The sequence below is a fragment of the Aphelocoma coerulescens genome, chromosome 14 (genome assembly GCF_041296385.1).
Source record: "Aphelocoma coerulescens isolate FSJ_1873_10779 chromosome 14, UR_Acoe_1.0, whole genome shotgun sequence".
In the NCBI taxonomy this organism is placed as follows: Eukaryota; Metazoa; Chordata; class Aves; order Passeriformes; family Corvidae; genus Aphelocoma; species Aphelocoma coerulescens.
The window spans coordinates 9,220,564-9,244,077 of NC_091028.1; the positions used below are offsets into that span (position 1 = coordinate 9,220,564).

The following is a 23,514-nucleotide window of genomic DNA, read 5'->3' on the forward strand; positions in this document are numbered from 1 at the left end:
CTACTCACCCGCTTAGAACTAATTAGGGCTTGTCTTAATTAAATCCTGCTAACCATGAACAACCCCAAGGCAAGAATTAACTGATTTACCTGGCATGGCCTCTGGCTGCTCACGAGGCACTGCTGGTGTGGCAGGAAGGAGCCAGCCCTAGTGCTGGACACAGTGAGGCAGGAGCTGTCAGGGATGGGGAAGAGCCACTGGAGACCTTCCCTGGGGCACAGCATCAGTTCCCAGGGAATGCCAGCCCAGCCAGGTGGCAGGGCCACATTCCCAAGGGTGGGAGCTCAGCCTGCCAAGGCTGGAGCAGAGGATTAGCCCTCCCACCACCTTTTGTGCTGCTCCCATCTTTAACGGGATTAGTCCCTGTAATTCCATAAGAGGGTTTAATCACAGAGCACCCTGGGGAGCAGTGGGGCTCCGGCTGGGGAGGCAGCAACCCCACCCCAGCAGATGGTGATGGAGAGGCCCAGGAATACATTTGGACACCCACTCACTGCTGCTCCTGGCCCCACTCCTTCCTCAAGCATCCCTGGGACAGCTCAGTGCCAGGCTGGAGACCCTCCCAAGGGAAAGACCCATGGCCAGGCAGTCTAAGTTGTGCAGCCTGGAAAAGAGAAGGCTCCAAGGAGACCTCAGAGCCCCTTCCAGGGCCTAAAGGGGCTCCAGGAGAGCAGGAGAGGGACTTTGGACAAGGGATGGAGGGACAGGACACAGGGAATGGCTTCCCACTGCCAGAGAGCAGGGATAGATGGGATGTTGGGAAGGAATTCCTGGCTGGGAGGGCAGAGAGGCCCTAGCACAGGGTGCCCGGAGCAGCTGTGGCTCCCCCCAGATCCCTGGAAGTATCCCAGGCCAGGTTGGATGGGACTTGGAGCAGCCTGGGATAGTGGAAGGTGTCCCTGCCCATAGCAGGGGGTGGATTAACTGACCTGTCCCTTCCAACCCACACCATTCCAGAATGGTCTGCCCACTGAGCAGTCTCTCACTTTCACCACACCTGCAGGGAATTGTCTTCCTTCCCTTCCCAGTGCTCACAAAACTGCTAAAATTCAGCTTGCACAGGCTCACCACTAACAAACATCCCCCACCAGCTTCTTGTACCTGGAAACAAACTCCTACAAAGCTTTAGTGGGAAAAGAGAGACACTGAGCCAACAAAATCCAGCTCCACTTCTGGATATGGTCTGAACACGCACGGCAATGGAACCAAAACATTCAGGAGTCCAGGCAAAATGTAATGAAATTAAATTACAATATGGACCTTGCCAGAAAGAATTATATCAACAGCTTGGGGTTCAATTCCTTCTTTACAGAGACCTGTGGATCCGGAGAAACCCTCTACTGATTACAAGTTTAATTTTTGCCTTCTCATATCCCAACCTAGAGTCTCCCACCACCAGTGCCTGTAAAATCTCTGTATCCAGAGACAAAACAAAGGACTGGGAGACAAAACCAGCTCAGAACAGACCTTCACTTACACTCTGAGCTCTTTTATAGTGCTGGGTATCATTCCTCCTCACAGCCTTGCTCCCCCAGACTGGAGGGCAGGAATGAACAACACAGAAGTGATGCCACACTGTCAGGGCTCTGAGCACTCAAGGAATGGTGTTCTATGGGTTAAAAGGAGCTCTTCAAAACCTCTTTTGCAAGTCAGGTGTACCTGGCTGGCAGCTGGAAGCCTTGGGCCCCTCCAGCCTGGGAATTCACACTGGAAGTCAGCAGCACGTGGCACCTTTGCTCCACGTGTTTCCATTCCCCAAAAGCAATCCCACAACTCCAGGTGAGAGCAGCACCATGTCCAGGGGCTGGGCAGAAGGAGCTGGGATTCCCCCAGATCCACAGCACCACCTGAGGCACCAGCAGTTTCAGGATCCAATCCCTGGAGATGATTTATCCATCCACACTGCACAGCAGTGCTGGGACAGCCCTGGGAATGTGCAGCGCATCCCCTTCTCCACAACTCACTTGGGTCTGAGGACTAAACAGAGAACCCAAAAACAAACAAACAAACAAAAAAACCCAAACCCAATATTATTTTAAGGTTTCCTCTGCCATGTCAAGCCCACGAGCCCGAGCAGGCTGGAGGAGCTCCAAGGGACGGAGCAGAGGCACAGCAGAGGCTCTGTGCAGCTGCCAGGGCACACGCAGAAGGCCCCACCGCTGCCAGAAGATTTTTAATTTATTCTAAACCATTTACTAGTTCTGCTATTGAACAGAACCGTCGTCAGCTGGCCCAGAGCCCACTCGTGAGCAGGGCTGGTTTTGAAGGAAAGCTGCTGGAGCCCATCCCTGAGAGCGGAGGGGGCTGGGGAGAGCTGCACTTCCAGCAGTTCCCACTTAATATCAGCTTCCCGATCATTTCGAGGGAAAGTTTTTGATTACTCGAGGATGCAGAAGGGATCAGCACCGGCTGGACCACCCGCAGCATCTCCAGGTGTCGGCAACATCAGCGCCCCGCAGCCGGGTCTGGGGTGGGAGCAGCACCCCCACACCCTCCCGCCCCTTCCCAGGGAGCTGGGGGGTCCCGGGGTGACCCCACTGCCCGCTCGCAGGACCGGGCGTCCCTCGGGAGCGTGCGGCTCCGGGAACAAAGGCTCTTGGCAGGGCACGGCTCCTCCCGATGCTAATCTGCCTCTCGCCTCCCACCCGCTTTGTGTTTCACTAAAAATACCGCGGCGGAGGAAGTTTGTGCCGCGGGGTGGATGCTCTCCTCCCGGGGAGGGGCTTCCTGCGCTGCCCCGGCACGAAAATAGCCCCCAGCCCCGCTCCTCCACTGCCCCAGCAAGGCCAGGCAGGCTGGAGCCGGGGGACGCCTGCTCAGCCCCCTGCCCTGTCCCGCAGCCCACCCACGGCTCCCGAGCCTTGGGGCTGGGACACAGCCCCCGTGCACACGAAAGGGAGCGCTTTGCATCCAAACCCCTTCCCACAGCACGGGGAGGATGGATGCGGGACCCCGGGGCTCACCCGGCCAAGCATCACACGGGGTTCCTTCACCTTACACCCCCCAGGGAAACTCGTCCAGAACGGGGAGTGTTTCCAGCAGGATTTGGCTCAGAACCCTTCCAGCACCTCCTCTGAGTGCTGTGGTGATGCCCAGCACACGCTGCTCACCCCAGCCAGAGCTGGAGCTCCACAAATACCACTGCCAGCCCCAAACTCACACCAAAACAGCCACAGAAGGGAACAGTGTCAATGCACAAGGGACAGGGCAGACAGGGCTGTGTGGGGCACGAGGCTGGGGCTGCCCCGCTCCCAGCGTGGGGATCTGCAGGGCTTTGGGATGCGGAGCCTCCCAGCCTCTGCAGCAGCACAAGCACCCACCATCATCACGGAATCCTGGAATGGCGTGGACCGGAAGGGACCTTCAAGTTCATCTCATTCAGACACCTTCCACTACCCCAAGCTGCTCTAAGCCCCGTCCAACCTGGCCCTGGACACTTCCAGGGATGAGGATTTGCATCTCCACGTGCCCCAGGCTCCATTCCCGAGGTGCCGAGCTGGAGCTGCTCCAGAGCCCACCCCCAGCCCGGTGACACGCGATGCCAGAGCCCGGCGACATCAATAATGCAGCGGGGTCAGCGCCAGGGTCCCCACAGCTCCGCCCGACTGCTGCCGCTGCTTCGGGATTGAAGCACTAATCCCAAAGGCAAGGGATCCCTGTGCCACTCCTGGCTGAGCTCCCACAGAATGCAGACCCCTCATGGCCACGGGGGTGCCCAAGGCAAGGACTTAGGGGGCTGGCAGAGGCTTTCCAGCCCCACAGGCACCTTCCCTTCCTCATCCACCCCATCCCATGTCCTCAGCCAGGAACAGCCGTGCAGCCCCCGTTTGTCTTCAAGCACAGATGGGCACAGCTCCCAGGGTGACACATCCCTGCTGTCCCCATGGGCATGAACATGGCTTCCCTTCGGTTCTGCCCTCCCAGACCCAGAGCATCCCCAAAAATAGCTGCTGTGGGAAGGGCAGGGAATGCACCGGGACACAGCCACAGCTCCTTGGGCTCTGTGCCCGAGGCTTTCCCCAAACCTCTCTCTGCACAGCAGGAACCTCACCCAGGCTGTGCCAGGGCTGAGCTTTGCCATCTTTCCCATCACCCTCTCCCACAGATCTGAGCCTGCCACAGGGAGTGGAAGATGCTGCAGGGAAGTGCTTTAATTCAAACCATCCACTTATTTATTTTTTTAAATTGCATAATTGCTGCAGACATTTCTGCTCATGTTTGGTTTTATTACATCTTTGTGGTTATTCTACAAGCCCTAAATTTTGGGCCTCAACTGAGTTGGCAAAGTGCTCCAAAAACATCTGTCCTGAGTTACTCCCCTTGCAGCTCTGTGGCAGAAGACATCACAACACAAGGGGTTTATTTGCAACAGAGAAAAGTTCTTACTCCTGACCCAAAGAGAAGGGTAAATATTTACTGCCTCGAGGTCAGCACTGACCCTACACCTGGTCCCGACAGGCGCCCAGCCGCTGTCCTTCAGAGAGCTGCACATCTGTCCCCAGACACGCAGGAGGCTCAGGAGCTGCCACCACCCCCGTGTCACCCCAGGGACACCATCCTGCTGCCTCCAGTTCCTGCCAGCAGCAATCCTAAGGCGACACGCTCCTCCCCGAGCAGGGGACAATCAACAACCAGCCACTAATTCCCCCCCATGAAAATTCCCAGACTCAACAGGCTTGAATCCAGCAGCTACAAGCTGTGGGTTTGTTCTCCAAAGGATAAACTCTGGAGAAGTTTATCTTTCGCAGAGGTTGTAAAGGTTCCTTTGCACACCCACTCCCTGCAGACCAGAGCACGAAGGAAGGGAATTGCATCACCCCCAACACCTCTCTGGCTTTGCTGTTGTTCTTGTTTCTCCTACAAACACACCTGGAGAAGACAGTGAGTCCCAAGGACAGCCCTAATGTGGCTCACACAGCCTAATGGGGCTATAACAGAGTCCCACTGCCAGCACATCCCTCCCAGTGCCCAGTGGGAATGGGACAGCTGAGCCACGGCCCCTGCAAAGGTGCTGCCAGCCCTGGGCCAGGACACCTGCCCACCACAGAGACCTCTGAAATGACCAGCAGCATCCAGGTGAGGCCCTGGCAGCCCTGCAGCTCACCTGCCTTCTACACACCACCAGCCCAGGCATTTAATTCCAGCCACCCATGGCCCAAAGACACCTTTGCCAATAACACAGCTCACACCAAGCACCCAGAGCAGCCCTTGCCACACTGGGACCCCCCAGCCCTCACCTCCAGACCTGCCAGGGGTGCTGGAGCTTGGCAGAGCCAGAGCCCTGGGAATGCAGGAAACAGCCTGGTGGCCACCAGAACCAGCTGGGGACAGGGGAGTATCTGGTATGGAGGACACGTACCCTGCCAGGGGGTAGAGTGGGATGGGCAGTGAGGGACAAATCCCCCAGCCCAGCAGACACAGGAATGGGCACAATTCTGTGGGACAGGACAAGGCAGTCCCGGGTCCCTGTGCCACCACAGCCACACAGGGCATGAATCCCCGCGGTGCTGGGGACAGCAGAGCTGTGACAGCCACAGCTGCTGACTGCCAGCCCTGCCGACCTGCTCCCCAGGCAGGATTTTAAATATGTGCTGAATTATTCATGCCATCACCGAGGTTCCTGGAGCACGAGGTCCTGGCCACCAGGTCCCTGCCAGGGTGCACGGTGACCTCCCCACTCATGGCAGCTCCAGGGGGGGTCACCCCTCTTGGGAAATAAATCTGGGACAGCACTGGGGGGTGGCAGGGCTGTGCCCACCCTCCCTGCTCCATCACCTCCCGCTGCCCACCACAACCACCAGATTTCCCTCCTCGTTTTGTTTCAGTTGCTCGTCTCTGAAACAAGGAGACTGCCCTGAACAACCCCGGCCTCAAATCCAGGAAAACTCCAGCCTTTATATAAACAAATGCTGCTCACAAAAATGCAGCTCCCTGGGAGCAGCCCGGAGCATCAGCCCCAGCTTCCACAGGGGCAGGCTGGGGCCACAGGTCTGCAGGGGGGAGGGAGCTGCCTTTTCTCCTTCACTGAATGCCGCAAGTGAAGCTCACAAAAACCTTAAATCTGGCTGGGGACAAATCTCTGAGTGTATCCCAGCTGTCACAGCCCCATTGCAGCAGCAGAAATCTCCCAAAAACCCCTCACACTTGGGAGCTGCACATTCCAGTGCCTGTGATCTGCTGAATTAGGGTCAGGCTCAAGCTGCCCTGTAGGAGGGACACGGCACTGGGGGGCTGAGCAGGGCAGAAATTGGGGTCCACCACCTCTTATCCACCATACCCTGGCCTCCAGCTGCTTTGGGAGCCAGCAGGAGGGACACACCACCCAGCCTAAGAGCCTGGAGCAGGTTTTACCACCTTGAATCAAGCAGGAGTGCAAGGCACAGGAGCAGGATGCAGGTCCTGCTGCTCCAGCCACCGCTGGCCTCACCCCAGAGTCACACATGGCCCCAGCACCAAGAAGTGACCTTGGCCAGGACAGCTGGCAGTGCCCAGCTCTCCTGAGAGCTGCCAAGGCAGGAGCAGACCAGCTGCTGGCCTGACATGCTCAGCAGCCCATCCCCATCCCTACACGGGGGAATCATCCCTGGAGTCCGTTCCCTTTGTCCAGCCCAAACATCAGCCCCGTCTCCAGCACGGTGAGCACTGAATGCCCAGGAAAAGCCCCTCTGAGGGGAACACGGGCTCTGCTCCCCGCTCCCACCCCAGCCCTGCTCAGCTCTCCCAGTCCCACCCTCTCCTTGGAGGAGCCAAAACCCAAAGGCCGGAAAGGACCGTCCTGTTCCCCCGGCCTGACTTCCCGTCAGCACACGCTGCTGGATCCCGACCAGCTCACGGAACAGAGCAGGAGAGGAAATGCCCCGTTTGGAAAGCCACCCTCAGCCATGCACAGCCACCCTCTGCTTGGGAATGGCTCCTCTCCTACTGCCTGTCCCAGGGGGGCTCCAAGCCCCAGGGGAAACACAGCCACCATCATCCTCACACAGACCATCCAGCAGCTTCAAATCAGGCAATAAATACAGAAAAATAAAACACTGCCTCCAAGCCTGCCCCTGGCAGCCCCAGGGAAGGAGGATCCTCCTCTGCAAGATTCCGAACAGCTCCAGAGGGAAGGATCTGAGGTGAGATCCCCTCTACTGCTGGGCTCCTCCTGCCTCATACCAGCATCACCCCTTATCTGCACAGGGGGATTTCTCCACAAGAGGTTCCTGAAGACCCAGCATTTTCCTGACTTTCCCGTGGATGTCTTCCGGGCAGCTCAGCAGCCACTTCTGGGCCAGCACTCAGCCACCACGCCTGCTCTGAGGGGACAGACACCGACCTGGCACTGCAGCCCCTGCAGGGCCCCCAGGCAGGAGGAGGAGGGGGATGCCCACAGCAGCTCCATGCTGAAGAGGCTGTTGAACACCAGTGTTTGTGGCCAGCAGCACAGGAGAGAGGGAACACGGATGGGAAAGGACAGATGGCTGTGGAGCAGGGCTGGAGTGTCCAGCTCAGCCACACAGCACCCATACAGCTCTGGCTACATTCCCACCTGGAGCAGGGGCAGCCTGGGAGCCAGCCCCGCTATCAGCCCAGCACAAGCCTGCGCCGTCTCCGCCAGCCCCTGCAGCCATGGAAACTGGACGTTTTCCACCCCAAATTCCTTCCCTTTTGGAAAGGAGTTTACTAATAAAAGGCACTTAGTGCCGAATCACAGGCCAGACCCATGCTGCTTAAAAAGAGCCAATTTCCTTCCTATTTTGCCCCAGATGTTCCCTCCCTCCTGCAAATAATGGAGGGAGAGAAGCTCATTCATGAGCTCCAGCTTGGCCATAGCCTTGCCCTGGGCAGCCTGTCCTGGGGGAGGCACTGCAGGGTACACTCGTCTGCAGGGCTGACAACCTCCCACAGGTCCCCCCAGCAGCTCAGGAGACCCTCAGGGGGCACCGGAGGGGAGGGAATGCACAGCCCCCAACAGCCAATGCTGCTTGGATCCAGAGATTCCAAAGGGCAGCTTGGGACACATGGGGTCCCCAAGCTGGCAGTCACACACAGAATGTTTTTCTCTGATGGGACAAGCCGTGCTCAAAGAGGAAGGAGATCCCAGGGGGTCACACCCGCTCCCCACAGCCCCGCTCTGCCCTCACCTTCCTGCTGCCATGTGAGGAAAAGCTGTGGGAATGCCTCTGGAGACTACCCCCACTGAGATCCAGCTGCGGCTTCCAGACCTCCCCGTTGTCGCTGGCCAGGGCCTTGGCAGGTGGCACAGCAGAGCTGAGCAGGATCCCGTTGTGCACCATGTCCTCGGTGCAGGTGAGCCGCAGGCTGCACAGGTACTCGTCCGTCTCCTTGTCCACCACCAGCAAGCGCGTCTCCGTCTCCACGGCCTTGATGCGCTGCACGACCTGGGAACGACAGGGACAGCTCAGCGCTAGCCCAGGGGACACTCGGGGATGGCAGGAGCTGCACCCAAGGGCCATGAGCTCCCCCACAGTGCTGCAGCTTCGGTCTAGGTGAGGGTTTGTGAGTGCTTCCAGCCATCAGTGATGGGGAGAAGGGCAGAGCACAGCTTTGGGAGATCCCTGGCGACGATGGTACTGGCTCTTCCAGCCCAGGCCTTGCAGCCACACAGCAGCTTTGCCCAGGCCACCTGGGACCACCTCCTGCTCAGTCAGGAGCTTCCAGATGCTGTCACTGCCCCCCGAGCATCAGCAAACCTCTGCCTGGCACTGTCCCTTGGGGGGACAGCACAGTCTGCCCCACCAAGCAAACACCCTCATTTCCTTGATCCAGGGTGTCTTTCTACTCCCATATCCAGGGCAGCAGCCAGGGTGCACAGGAAGGCTCCAAGCACCCATGTGGGCAGCTGGGGGCTGGACTGTCCCCAGCCACACTGATGGACAGGCTACCCCCAGTTTGGGTGGATTTAGGAAGGAAATGGCCCAATCCATGCATCCATCGCCAGTCCATGCTGGGGACCAGCAGAGATAAGGGAAGCCAGTGCTGGGAGCGGGAGATGAGCCCATCCCTGCCGGGATCCAGCTCCAGGCAGTGCTGAATGGGGACATTGTCCTGCTGCTGCCAAGCTCCTTCGCAGGGATCAGTGACTGGCAGAGGCTCCAACAGACACTCACAGCGGGGAGAGCCAGGAGGAGCTGATCCCACAGCCAGGCAGGGGGTAAATCCCACCAGGGTGAGCTATGATGGAAACAGGGAAAATCCAGAACATCCACAGGGAAACCACCCCCAGACTCACTGCTGGCAGCCACTGAGGGCACCTCCTCCCTGCACAGGCCTTCATCCCAAGGAGGAGGAGGGGGGGCATCGCTGGCTGTGCTGCTCAGCCACTATTGTCAGCCATGGGGTGGCCCTGAACACCCCAGACATAACCCCCTAAAAGCAGCCTTGGGCTCCTTGCAGGGCTCCTGCTCTGATCTAGGTCACAGTGACCAGACACGCCAAGGTTAGAGCGACAAACGAGCCTAATGCGCAATTAACCAGCGTTTATTTACTCCCTGCAAGCTCCACTCAAGGTCAACAGAGCCCGTATCTGCAAACAAGAAAAAAAACCAACCCGCAAGAAATTTACAGGCTGCAGACAAGGCTGCTCGTCCTGAACTAACTCATCCACTGCAACCTCCGCCTGCACGGCAGCGATGCCGGGGCTCCCACCCATAACCAGCCTGGAGGGTGCTGATCCGTCAGGCCCAGAAAATCCATCTGCTCCTGTTCAGATCCATTTAGATCTGACATCAGATGGTGCTGCTGACACCAGCAGTGCCCGTGCAGGGACACTTCTCCCAGAGGGGACCTGGCGGCAGCAGCCAACCCGCAGCAACAAAGAGGCAGATGGGGAATGTGCTGGCCCTGCAGTGACATCCCCCAGACCCCACAGCTTGGGTGCTCCAGGCAGCACAGGGAATCACAGGGGTCCCACAGACTGCAGAGAAACTCAGAGGGTCCACAGAAAGGTCCAAACCTGGTGTGGAGCAGTGCTGGGCTCACCCCATTGACGAACCCCTCAACAGCCACAGCGAGAGCAGCGATGGAGCAAAGGTCTCATGAGCGCCAGGGGCTGAGCCAGGCAGGGATGGAGAGCGGCACAGAGCAGCCCCCTACCCCCTCCCCATGAGGGGAATGAGCAGAAGGGGATGTGAGGAGCCTTCCAAGGCAGCAGATCTCGCTGGGGACAGAGCAGAGAGATGGGAGGCAAAGCAGCAGCCCCCAGCGAGGTCCTGCCCAGCACCGTACCCGCTTCCAAGCCATGCTCCCGGCCTCAAGTCCTTCTGGCTTCTGGAGACAATGAAGCCTCCCCAGCACATCTGGGATCTTCTCAGCACCCGACCCAGCCCCATGATTTCCGCAGCTCCACCCAAGCAGACTTTCACCCCTGGCGACAGCAGCGCCAGCCCAGCAGAGCCGGCTGGGGCCCTTCCACCCTTGCCAAACAACAGCCACCCAGCAAGGGACTCACGGTGCCACCAGGAGCAGCTCCTGCAGAGGTGCCCGTGCCCTGCTCCATGCTGCCAGGCTCTGCAGGGACCAGGAGGCTTTCCCTGCTCCAGGCACAGCAGGAGGGCAGGAGCTGTGGCTCTGCCCCGTTCGGAGGAACACAGGAGCCAGGATACAGCTTTGCATCCAAGACATGAAACGCCCGGAGAACACGTTCTGCCTTCGCTCCTTGGGCAAGGCCAGGAAAAAAAACAGAGAACAAAGACAAAAATGCTGCCAGCTTCAGCTGGAAACACAGTTACACCCGAACAGCAAGGCCTTGTGTCCTGCAGGCTCCAGCCCCATGCACATGGAGAAGTGCTACTTAGTCAAGGTTGGGGAAGGAGCAGCACGAGGAAGGGCCATGGTGAGGTGGCTGCTCAGAGCCATCGTGTGACCTGCCAGGGCATTGCCCTTCCCATGGCCCATCAGTGCCAGGTAGTTTTTGGGGGAAAGAAGAGGTTCTTGTGGTATCGAGGCAGGAAAAAGGGTGATCCCAGAGCAGCAGGGCTGCTCCTGCTCCCACCACTTGCACATTTGTAGATCCCAGTGCCATGGCAGCCAGAGCGAGGCACTGAGTGCCTTGACACCCTGGATGGGACACCCTGTTCCAATCACTGCTCTGCAGCAGGGAGCGAGTGCCAGGGCTCCATCCTGCTGCCAGCAGCAAAAAAATGGAAAAAAGAGAAATTTCCCCCTCCCATTTCACTTGACCTACTGGGACGCCCCAGCACATTTCAAAGACACAGCTGGCTCCGCTATCGCCCGTCCCCAGCAGCCCAGCGCCAGCAGGGAGCTCTGGTGGCTTCCAAGGCACCACAGGAACACAGCTCTCCTTCCTGCCCAGCCAGATCAAAGATGGGGATCCTCCTTCAAGGGGTTTGAAATCACATTCAGGACAAACATCAACTTTCACATAGCTGGCTCAGATCATCAAAACAAGCTCGATTATCCACGAAACCCCACCAGGCTCATGGAGAGGAGTTCACGGGGCTTTATTGGAGCCACTTGGACAGCTCAGCCTCACCTTCAGCGCAGCAACATCCACAACTGGGGGTGAGGTCTGGGAACCCACAGCCCCCCAAAACTCTGCGGGGTTGAGGCACATCCCAGCTCTGCCCCCATGCAGAGCTGGCAGTAGGGCTGACCAGATGTTTTAAGTTACTAAAACACTAAATCCTGCAGAGCCCCACGAGCCACGAGGCAAATTGTGCCCCTGCCAGGCTCCAAGTGTCCGGCAGGACTGCAGCAGCTTGAACCTCACCGCTTCTTTTTTTTCCTCATTGCTTGTTTTTTTCTGCATTTCTTGGGTTTTTTTAGACTAAATTGTTTGACAAATGCAAGTTCCAGTTTTACAAGCAGAAAATGCCACAGCCTGAAACAGCTTCTGCCGGAGAGCTGAGAAACAGCTCCCTTGGACCTCCCCGGTCACCGCGTGGTCAGGAAGAGCCACGACTCCCCTCCGAGCCCTATCGCTCTCTGGCCAGCCCAACTGCTGAACATCTGCACAGCTTTATCTGGAGATTTTAAGGCATCTTCCTACACTCTGGGCTGCACAAGCAGGCGCAGCTCGCCCAAAGCAGCCAAGAAAACCCACAGCAGAGCCGGAAATAAAGCCCGGGTCTCCCCATTCCTTTCCACCACAGATTGCATAACGCGGCAGAGCCCTGCCCAACCCCACACACCTTCGGCTTTCCCACCTTGACACGATTACAACATCCTGCGCCCAACAGCGCGACCCCGCACCCGCCCGCACACAGCTGCGGGTCCCGGGGCACGCAAAGCCCCCCTGCAGCCCCAGCCTGGCATTTGGAGGGGGGCACCCGCTGCATCCACCAGCACTGCCCAGGCCGGGGATGCTCCAGCAAAGATATTTTGGGTGAAACCCCCCCCTCCCCCTTTCCCCCGCCGCAGGGAGCTGGAGCCGGGCACAGCCACGCCGCCGGGGCTCCCAGCCCGGGGTGCCGCGGTGCCCGTCCCCGCTGTGCCCCGGTCCGTGCCCGCACCTGGTGATGCGTCTCCTGCTCCACGTTGAGCCCATTCACCTCGACGACGCGGTCCCCGGCGCGCAGCCCCGCCGCCTCGGCGGGCGAGCCGGGCTCCACTTTGCGGATGAACTGGCCGCTCTTGCCCTTCTCGCCGTGCAGGTGGAAGCCGTAGCCGCTCTCCCCCTTAAGCATTCGGCACAGCCGCGGCTTCAGCTGGTCCTTGGCCATGGCCGGCGGCGGAGCGGCGGCGGCGGCGGAGGCTGGGCGGGCGCGGGGCCGCTTTTATGGGCGGCCCGGGGCGGGCGCCGAGGGGCGGGTCGGGACCGGGGCCGGCGCCGAGGCCGAGGTTGGGGCTGCGGCCGCGGCCGGCGGTGGGAGCGGGGCAGGAGCAGGGCGAGGGGCCGGGGCGATGCGCAGCTCGGCCATGCTGCGGCTGCCCCGCGGCACCGGGAGCGCGGCGGGCGGGGACGGCGGCGGGACGGGAGGGGACGGGGCGGAGCCGCAGCGAGGGACGGGGCGGGCGGGGCGAGACCGGCATCGGAACCGGCACCGGCACCGGCAGCAGCGGCCGATGGAGCCCCGGGGCCAAAACCCTCCCAGCAGCAGCCATCTGGTTGGAAGCCTGTGGCGCAGGGTGCCCGGAGAAGCTGTGGCTGCCCCTGGATCCCTGGGAATGTCCAAGGCCAGGTTGGACGGGACTTGGAGCAGCCTGGGATAGTGGAAGGTGTCCCTGCCCGTGGCAGGGGTGGCACTGGATGGACTTTAAGGTCCTTCCAACCCAAACCATCCCAGGATTCGATGACTCCTGGTGGGGAAAGGCTCCCACTCCATCCCAGCTGACCTTTGGAGAGGCCATCCGGGTTTCACCTGGACTGAGTTTGTTTAATGAAACACAGACATCCCCGTCTTCACCCTTTTGCATTCCTCGTCTTTATTTCCTTGAAATCTTTTACAAGGCGGGCGTGACCCAGAGCAGCTGTCACAGTGATGGCACTGAGTGTCACATTCCTTTGACACAGGTTCTCAGGCCTTTCTCTGCAGTTTCTCCTCCCTCAACAGCTTTCTCACCAGATTTTACAGTGCTGAAGCAAACACAGCAGCCAGCTGGAGGCTGGAAATAAAAGGCTCCAGAAATTAATATTGATTTACTTTTAATGTGTAGTTTGCTTTAAAAAACCTATTTCCACTGCAGTTATACATAAAGTCACCCTTAAAAACCCTTGAACCAAAAAGATGCTTGGAGACTGTATCCTGAAAAATCACGGCATTATTTATCTCTGTCAGTTCTTCCCACCTCATTCCCTGCAGGCAGTGGAACGCTCTTTGGGAGCTGCAGACAAGGGGCTGGGTGGGGGGCACTGGGTGCTGTCCCTTGGGGTGTTTGTCACCGTGGGATGGGAACGGGCTCAGCCCCTGGCTCCAGACACACTTGGCAGCCACGAGGTCCCACCAGGGAGGACGTGATGTCCTCCCAAAGGAGGATGCTTTGGTCCCACTGGGAGGATGTGATGCCCCACCAGGAGGATGTGATGTCCCACCAAGGGAGGATGTTTTAGTTCCTCCAGTGACGATGCTTTGGCCCCACCAAGGCTCCTCCACTCCCTGTGTCACTCCAGCAGCGCCAACCTCAGCACAAAATCCTGGGTGACACGAGAGGAGAGCTGAGAAACTCGTAGGCCGTTTTATTTGCTGTACAGCACAAGTGCTCCCTTGAGCCTCTTTGTGGAGTCCTGAAGCTTTTTATCAGGCTAGAGGAGTGCGAATAATTGATTTTTCCACTCACTGGCTAAACCAAAAAACTGGAGGGAAGGGGGGAGGAGAAGGAATTGTTTCAAGTTTATTTGAACCAAAAAGTTTTTCTTTTGACTCAGTGCAATAAAAACACAGAGGGAGAAAATCTTTCGGGTGGTCGGAGTGAATATTTTAACCCTTTTGAATGTTTTTTTTTTAAAGCATTGGGAGCAGGCAAATTAAAAAAAAAATCAAAAAGGAGGGAAACACTTGTTTGAATTTTTTTTTAAATGCTCTTTTTTAAGCACAAGCATTTTCTCAAGTGTGCCCTGGATTTATTGATTTTTTTTGACCTCAGTGTCTCCAAAAGGCATTTTTTCCCCCAAAACCCAATCTATTTATTGTAGAGAACATAGGGGACTTGGTAGAGCCCTGACTCAGCACTGGATCTTTGCCTAAGCACCTTGTGAGCCTAAAATGGAACATTTATTTTGTGATCCTTCTACTTTAGGGGCTGTGGTTGTGCCTCTGGCACAAAGCTCCAGGCTGTCCTGCCTGTCCTGGGACACACAGCTTGGTGCATCCTTTGGCATGGCCGTGGATCACAGGGAAATGCTGCATTTTTTCACTGCAGCTGATGGAGAAGGAGCTGGAAGGAGCATCAAAATACATTGTGCAAAGGTGCATCCTCACAAGGTACAAAAATTCCTTTGGTTCTTCCCATCCTGTCTTTTCCCATCCTCCCAAGTCTCATTGAAAAAAAAAAAAAAAAAAAAAAAAAAGAGAGTGCACAGAGAGGTTCCTGCACCCTGGAATGACAGAGCCTTGGGTAAATCCTGCAGATCCTGCTCAGGCAGAATTTTTCCATTTAAATTTCTGTGCATTTTGATTTGGGCAGATATTTAAGTCCAGACTGGAAGCAGAGGCAGTCCAGGGACCTGGGAGCTCACTGACTTGGAAGGGATTGGAGCTCTTTTTGGTCAACATCTGCTTCCAATTCCCTCCCTGCACTTGGTTGAGCAGTGACAGAGAATTCCACCTGTGTCCTGCCCCATTTGCTTTAGGCCTGGTCCTGTTGCAACACTAATCCAAAATGCAGGTGCTGGAAAGACTTTCCCAGTTATGGAAATTAGAGTCACCCTTCAGGCTCCCTGGCAGGTCCAAGTGGGGATTTTGGGAGCCCACAAATCCATCTTCATTCAGAAATTGTGAAATCTTCAGCTGATTCCCTGAGTCTGCTCAGTCTGGCTTGTTCCTGAGGCAGTGGAAGGGTGAGGAGCTCTTTGAGGAGGAAGATGGTTGATGATGGAGTCACTGGGCTGTGCCAGAGCTTCCAGAGGGATGGGAGGTTTTCCACATGCCTTTGGGTCTCTTCTGCCAGAGCACACACATTGCTAAGATGCCAAGAGCCCTGTGCCTCACTCATGGCTCCATGAGTGGCTTTGAGCAGATCTGGTGGCTTCTCTGTGTCCCCCCTCAGCCCATCCCTCTCCCAGGATGTGGGTCGCTCCCTTGAGCTGGGGGCTGGGAGCTTTTCTGGGTGAGGAACAGGCCGGGCGCTGCCAGACACTGCTCCTGGTTTCCCTGAGACCCCAGTTCCTTCCCAGCCGTGGGAGCAGCTGGCAGGGAGCTGCTCTTCCTCCCACTCAGCCTCCTCCTCCCTGTCAGTGCTGGTGTTTATCCACATCCCACTCCACACCCAGCTTTCCACCCTGGAGCTGGAGCTCACTGGGCTCCACTTCCCAGGGGAGTTTGGCCATCCCCAGCACCTTCTGCTGGGTGTGGGGGGAGCTCTGCCCAAGCTCAGGGATGCTCCTCATGTTGGATGATCCCTGCTGGGAGATGCAGAGCCATTGCCACTGCAGTGATTAGCTCTAAATGGGAATAAATGAAGTCTTGGGATTTCCCACTGGCTCGCATGCTCCTTGCTCATTCCTCCCTTGTTTCACCATCACTCAGCGTGGGGCTGCTGGGCCTGGCTGCTCCCAGGGGATGATTTCGAAGGGGATGATTTATTTGTGCTGCTGGAGGAACCAGGAATGAGAGGAGAGCTCATAAAAAACACCATCTCATTTTCCCTGGGCCTCTGTGTGTGGCACTCTTGAGCTGTAAACATTTCCCAGGTTAGATTGATGGGGATAGAAGGAGAACTGATCATTAGGAGGATTAATTACAGGTTTTGTGGGTTGTGAAAGTCCAGAAAGTTCAGCTACACTGCTGAGAGCCGGGAGATCCGTCTTGCACAACCTGGCAGATCCTTTATTGTCTGCAGGAGGTGGCAGAGCTGTGGGAGCTGAGCCGGAGGGGCCGGTGATGCCGGGTGCTGTGCAGGCGTGGAGCTGGCCACGCTCCCAGCCAGGCTGGCCACACCTGAGCATTCCACGTGGGAATTCCAGGGATGCTGCTCCCACACGCCAGCACAAGCCACCCTGCTCCGCACCCACAGTGTCCCCGTGGGACAGACACCCACTGCCTCTGCCAGGCAGAACAGCACCTTTCCCTGGAAGAGCTGGGATGTGTCTGGTGTCTAGAGGTAAACCCCATGGATAATGCAACTCCAGAGGGACTGGATCCTGAGGAGGCTGGTGCTGGCACAGCTCATTCCCTGAGCTGGTGCTGCTGATGGTGCCACACTGGCACACTGTGCCTTCCACAGCAAGGACATGGATGTAAGAGCAGCACTGGCCCTGGGGCCCTCTGTCCCTGCGAGCACTCATCCTCGGCAGCATCCATCTCCAGGGGCAACCAGTCCTGGAAGCATCCATCCCCACAAGTACCATGTGCTCCTGGTGGCACAGGTCACCTCCATTCATGGTGGCACAGGTCACTTCTGTTCCTGGTGGCACATGCCCGTGGCAACTGAGCTGCCCCAAAGCAAAGTGGGTGCTCCCCAAATACAGCCCTGTGTACAGTCAACACGGAGTGGCACCTCCAGGCTGGCAGGGCCTGGGGACACCTGAGGGGCCTGCAGGAGGGTCCTGATCCAGCATTTCCCCTTGGGCTGCCCAGGAGCAGCCCTGGGCTGCCGAAGCTTGGCTGGGGACATCTATGTCGGGGCCTCAAAGCCACAGTCACTTTGTCAGTGCTCTGGACACCTTGGAAACAGAGGTCTCGTCACCTCCTGATCCCTGCAGCTCCTACCCCTTATCTCCAGTCTCCATCAGTTCTCTGGCTGGTGTCAGTGGGAAGGTGTGGACAGGAGGGGATGGGAGGGATGGGGTCTCTGGCAGAGCCCAGCTCAGCACCAGGTCCTGTAGCCCAGGGCTCCCCACAGCGACATTTGGGGCCATTGCAGGGACCTTTCAGGACAGCCAGCTCTGTGCAAGGGATTTCCACCCACAGCCAGAGATGTGCTCACTCCTGGCCTGCATCCCTGAGGAACAGCTTCTGAGCAGAGCCGACGATGGAGGAAATTCCTTGGGGAGTTTTCTTCCTCCTGGTACCCGCAGGGGCCATTGTGTGTGCCCGGGCCAGCCCGGTGTGAGCTCACTGCAGCTCCCCCGGGCCGGCCGGTTCCTGTCCCAGCCTCTGCCCTTCCCAAAGCCCCCACCGGCTGCTGCTGCTCCCCTGGGAGAGGCCAGGGAACCGGGAAGGAAAGGGAGCTGCCCCGGGTTGGGGTGGGACGTCTTCCTGCCTGCCACGGTCCCTGGGATTCACCGGCCTCTTGGCCTGGAACAAAACGCATCCGCTGGCACCGCGGGCAGGGCGACGGCGGCACCGGCCGGGAAACCTCGCGGCATCGCCAGCCCCTTCTGGAACTGCAGGATGCCAAGGCAGCACCTTGGGGATGGGCCTGGGCCACATCCAGGTCCAGACCCCAGATGTGCTGCATGGGCACCCCGAGCCAGCCTCATCCCTGGGGCTGCCCAAATCCATACACGGAGCAGTGGGATAGGAGAGAGCCGGAGCTTCCATCCCTTCCAGGACCTATGGCCACGCAGGCAGAGAGGCACCCACGGGGGCAATTCCCCACCCTGCAGGAGCGCCGGGATGGGACACGGTGGCAGGGCTCATCCCCACCTCCGTGGCGATCGGTGTCACCACAAGAGGGCATGGGAAAGCCACCCGGCTGCCACTGCACTGCTGGCACCCCGTGTCCGCCACGCCACAGCCTCCGGGGCACGGTAGGATGGAAGGGATGATTTGTCCCACTGTCGCCTGGGGGTTTCTGAGCCCCCCCACTTATCCCAAAGAGGTACCTGGCTGCAGTTTTCCCTGCAAAGCTGCTCCGGGGGATCAGGAAGCACCAGGACCCTGAATGGGGCCAGGAGCCAGTGTGCTACTGCAGCTCTGGGCCTGTCCATGCTCCTTTGTAATGCTTTTGTCACCCCACTTTGCTCCCAGCTGCAAATCCCAGGTGCTGGCATTCCCCCTGAGCATCCTTGTGGCTGCATTTCATTTTGGAACATCCACGGGGGCCTGGACAAGGAGTCCCTGTGGCCCAAGTCGTGGGATCCCCATGGTCCAGGCATGCCAGCCCTTCAGAATGAGGGGATGTGATGGGGAAGACCATGGGGAATGTGGCATCTCCCTCAGGATCAGCCTTCAGAAGGGATCAGATTAACATCCAATAGGGATGGCTGGGTCCTGCCCTGAGGTGGGAGGGTAACTAAATGCCTTTTTAAGCTTCCTTCCATTTATTGGGCTCATTGACCCCCAGGGAAGGCCCAGATGTCTCCAGAGAAACAGGAGCACAGAGGAAATCATTTTACAGCCCCAGTGGGGAATCAGCTCCTGCTCTACAGGAAAAATGATTTTCCAAGGTGAGGAGTGAAGGGTTTGTGGTTCACTGAGTGTCTCGCTGGGTTCACTCCAGCAACTGCCACGTTCAAGTGTTCGCTCCAGACAGACAAGGGTCACTTATCCCATCATCCTTCATCCCCCCGGGCACCCTCCTGTTCAAAGCTGAGCTTTACATGTTCTACCTCATTTTATCCCTTCTTTTCCTGGAGAAGAGCAATTGGCCTCACGGCCACTCCAGGGACTGATGGCTCCTGGCAGGGATGGATTCAAGTGCAGCAATTGTGTCTCATCAGGCCCATCTGAGCACCACGCCATCGAAGGGCAGGAATTGGAAAATTGTGGGAGGGGGGAAGGAGAGGGGACATGGAGGAGAAACTGGTAGGGAAACAACTGAGAGAAAATGATCCTTCATGTGTTACAGCCTCTGAAATCCTCCCTGAGAGCCAGTGAGGGGTGACAGCAGCCCCCGGGGAGAGGGGAGTGTGGCAGGGAGGGCTCGGCCTGGCCCTGCTCCCCTGACAAGCCCCATGAGGGGTTTTTCCTTCTAGATCCCAGCCAGAGGCAGCACAAACCTTGGCAGGAGCAGGGGGTTCATCTAAAAGGGGTGGAAATCTTTCTTTTTGTCAGATTTCCTGCAAAATCCGCTGGTGGGTTAAAGCTCAGCAGTGCCAGACTCAGCCCCCCAAACCTCAGTTTTCTCTAAATCCCAGACTCCACCCGCTCCAACGCCCCTTTCCCATGTGCTCCTGCCCAGCCCTGAGGCTTCTCCCTGTTTAATGGGGATTGACATTTATTTCCATCAGTGGGAATATATAGAAATTAAACCCTGAGCAGGAAAAACACAAGAAGAGCTGTGGGGGCTCACCGAGTTTTTGTACAGCCCAGTTGAGGAAATATCCCGAAATTTTGTCATCTGAATTGGCACTTGGCCTGGCAGTTACTCCCCAACAGGCAGTTAAAAAGATTTACTGTGAAACTGCAGAAAAAAATTGTGTCAAAGAGTTAAATCATGTCAGAAAAATTTGGGAGTGACCCAACTGCTGACATGTCTGCCCTGTACAGAGCCAGACCAGGTTTTGCTCTTAAAAAAACCCCACCAAGACCCCACAACAGCACCAGGAAGCCAAAGTTTCCTTTGATCACATCTCATTTTAATGAGGGCAGGTTCCGAGGAAGCGAACAGTACATGTTTAGATCAGATTGCAAACAAGCCAGTACAGAAATGTAAAAAAAATAAACAAAAATAAATATCTCCCCTGTTTCTTTCTCCCCGAGTTCATAGCGCAAGGCTGACCTGGAAACAAGATGAATTTACCACTGCTGCTGGGCAGTGGCCACGAGAAATCAGATTTTTTGGGATGCTATTGTCTGTGTGGTTTCAGAGAGGTCAGAGTACCCGGAGATCTGCCGAGGAGACCCTTCCCTGCCAGCCAGGTGAGCAGTTCCCACCTGGGGCAGTCAGTGCTCTTCTGGCACAGGAAGCATCTCCACCACGTCCGTCAGCGGGTCAGAGCCAGGTCTTCAAGCGGGAAGAGCTGGAAGAGAAGAGGGGATGGATTATTTTGGAGCATCCAGCTCCAGCACCACCTCCCTCCCCACGTGGGACCTCATTTCACCTCAGTGCAGTGTTTAAACCACAGCTCCATTCACAATTTTCATTAAATCTTCTCCTCCACAGGCTCAGATCTGACCTGCAGATTCCCTTTCTGGCACCGTGCACGCAGATAAGCCCCACACAGACCCAAATACCATGTTTGGAGCTGCCCACAGGGCTCCCAGTGGGAATTTGGGTGGGACACCAGGGGGATGCATGAGTGTACCCAGGTCGGAGCCTGCGGTACCCGGGATAGCACAGACGTATCCAGGGCTGGGCTGACCTGTCTGGGCTTTCCCAAAATGATTCTAATACCAGATTTCCTCCAAAAAAATGAAGTGGGGGAGGAATATAACTGCATGTTTCAGGGGCTGATCCAACAGCTAAAAGCCTCAGTGGATTTCAGCTGGATGTTGGCTCCAGCTTTACATAAGAGGAAAGAAATGTAAAGCCTGGAGCCAGTCCTACACAGCCTGGCTGAGCACCGAGGGGCAGGAGAAGGGTCCTGAGGGGGGGGCCATGCTGGGAGCATCCCAGCATCACTGGGCTGCCAGCCCCATGGATACCCCATGGACACCACTCTGGCATGGGGAGCTTGGTCCCACAGGGTGCAGGTTTGTGATGCACCAAACGGGGGACACAGAAATCCTACAATCCTGCAATGGTTTGGGTTGGAAGGGACCTTAAAGATCCTCCTGTTCCACCCCCTGCCATGAGCAGGGACAACTTCCAGTACACCAGGTTGCTCCAAGCCCCGTCCAACCTGACCTTGGACACTACATCCAGATCTTTTTCTGCCCTAAAGGCAAAACGCAGCCCCTCCAAACACGCACTTACCTGCTGATGCCCCTCCAAGGTTCCGTGCACCCCAATTTCCTGATGAAACCCCTGCAAGGCTCCACATTCCCCATGACCTGGTGACCCCCCCAGCACCCCGGGCGCCGTAGAGTGACCGCAGGACTCCACATCCCGTGCATGGATCGCATCCCTCGGGCATCCCGGAGCATCGGCGGACCGACCGTGCCCCCCGGATCCCCCCCGGGCCCCCTCTCCCGCTCCCGTCCCGTCGGGCCGCGCGTTACCTGAGGCTGGCGGGGGCCGGGCGGGGGTCGGGCGGGGGCCGGGCGGGGGCCGCCCCAGCCCCAGCGCCGCCGGAGCAGGCGCTGCAGGAGGCGGCCGGGGCCGGGCGGCGGCGGGGCCGAGCCGGCGGCTGGGGGGCTCTCCCCGGCGGGGCGGCCCGCGGGCGGAGGGCTGTCCCCGGTGGGGGTCCCGGGGTGCCGGGGGGGCTCGGCCGGCAGCTCCCGCCGCCAGAGGTAGGGGGAGCGGCGGACCCCCATCAGCAGCCCCGAGGCGCGTCCCACCGTGTGGTACCGGGGGCTGGCGACGTGCTTGTACCAGGCGCCCGCCGGAGCGGCCGGCAGCATCAGCCCCAGCAGCACCAGGGCCCCCCAGGCGCCCCCCGACAGCTGTCCCCTCGCCATGGCGCAGGGCGGAGTGCGGGCAGGGCTGTGCCCGGCCCCGGGCGCCCCAGTGACGGCTGCCCCGAGCCCGCGCCCCGCCGGTTTATAGCGCCGTCGGGAGGGGCCCCGCGGCTCCGCCCTGCAGCCCCCGGCCGCCCTCCCCCGGCAGCCCCCCCCTGGGATGCCGGCATCCTCCCCATGGCCCCCACCATCCTCTGAGCATCTCTGAGCTTCTCCCTGCAACCCGCGGCATCCCGCGCATCCGTGAGCATCCCCCTTGTTGCCTTTAGCATCCTCCCCATGGCCCCAGGCATCCTCTGAGCATCCCCTGAAACACAAAGCAACCCGACCGTCCGTGGGCATCCTCCTTGAAGCCTTCAGCATTGTCCCCATGGCCTCAAGCATCCTCTGAGCATTCCCTCGCAGCCTGGAGCATCCCAGGCACTCTTGAGCATCCTCCGTGTTCCCTCTGGTGAAGTGCTCAAGACCATTTGCAGTGGATTTGTCAGGCTGCTTCCCCTCCTCTTCTGCCACACACTTCTTAACTATGATAACAGCATCAATTTTGCCAGTCCAGTCAGGTGACTTCCCCCCGCCCCAGATTCCTTAATGAAACCATGCAGGTCAAGTTTATGCTCATCAGAGAGCAATTCCAGTTCCTCCTGTTTATTAGGGAAGCTCTTGGCTTTATACGCTGAACTAGGACTAAATAATTTCCTGGGGTTGTTTCAGGCCACACAGTAACTTAATTAATTTTAATCTCAGCATCTTAGAATCCTGGAATGGTTTGGTTTGGAAAGGACCTTAAAGCCCATCCAGTCCCACCCCTGCCATGGGCAGAGACACCTTCCGCTATCCCAGGTTGCTCCGAGCCCAGTCCAACCCCGCCTTGGACACTCCCAGGGATGGGACAACCACAGCTTCTTTAGGCAGAGGTTGGTATTTCTCCTTGTTGATATTAACATGCTCCAAGGGAATCCAGCCAGGCTGCTTCCCATCATTGGGATCCCCCAGTCCTTTACCATCCAGGCCCATCTTCTCCCACCCAACAAGCACAAGTTCCCAGTGGAAACTTTCTCCATCAGCCCAGCCTGCAGTTGTTGGTGTTCTCTGACCCTCTGCTCCGGGGGATGTGTTTCCAGGCTCACACTGGGGACAGAGCCATGCTGGGGACCCCTCAGAGTGTGGGATCTTGGCCAAGCAACATACTCCTCCTGTAGGAACCAGCCCCTTGGCCCAGCAGGGATCAGAGCCTGCAGAGCTGGGCATGGCGGGAGAAGTCCAAAGCAGCAGTGTCAGTGTGGAGCCTCTTCCTATTCTGAGAAGGCTGGGAGTGAGCACAAATCCCAGTTGGCAAGATGGGGATCCAGCATTTTGTGAGGGATGCTGGAAGTTACATCTGTGCAGAGCACAACTCGTTCCTGTAATGAACCAGAGCAGAGTCCAACTCATCCATGGCTCTAGTTCTTGGAAGTGCCCAGGTTTACAGTAAGGATGCGTCCAGCTCCCGTCTCACTCCGAGCCAACC

The 23,514-nt window shown here is 57.9% G+C and overlaps 2 protein-coding genes across 2 annotated transcripts in view; both read right to left on the reverse strand.

The window, feature by feature from the left end:
- Positions 1-12,915, reverse strand: part of NHERF2 (NHERF family PDZ scaffold protein 2) — a 33,287-nt gene extending 20,372 nt beyond the window's left edge. The window contains exons 1-2 of the mRNA XM_069030410.1: positions 12,477-12,915; positions 8,127-8,384 (exon numbers count right to left, since the gene is read on the reverse strand). Coding sequence (XP_068886511.1) covers positions 8,127-8,384; positions 12,477-12,686 — 468 coding nt within the window. The 5' untranslated portion in view covers positions 12,687-12,915. The remainder of the gene's footprint in view (positions 1-8,126; positions 8,385-12,476) is intronic.
- Positions 12,916-20,082: 7,167 nt separating this feature from the next.
- NPW (neuropeptide W) lies at positions 20,083-22,186 on the reverse strand. Its single transcript, XM_069030216.1, is given in 3 exon segments — positions 20,083-20,467; positions 21,609-22,162; positions 22,165-22,186. Coding segments are annotated over 3 exon segments (612 nt in total). The 3' UTR covers positions 20,083-20,431.
- Between the last annotated feature and the right edge of the window lie 1,328 nt (positions 22,187-23,514).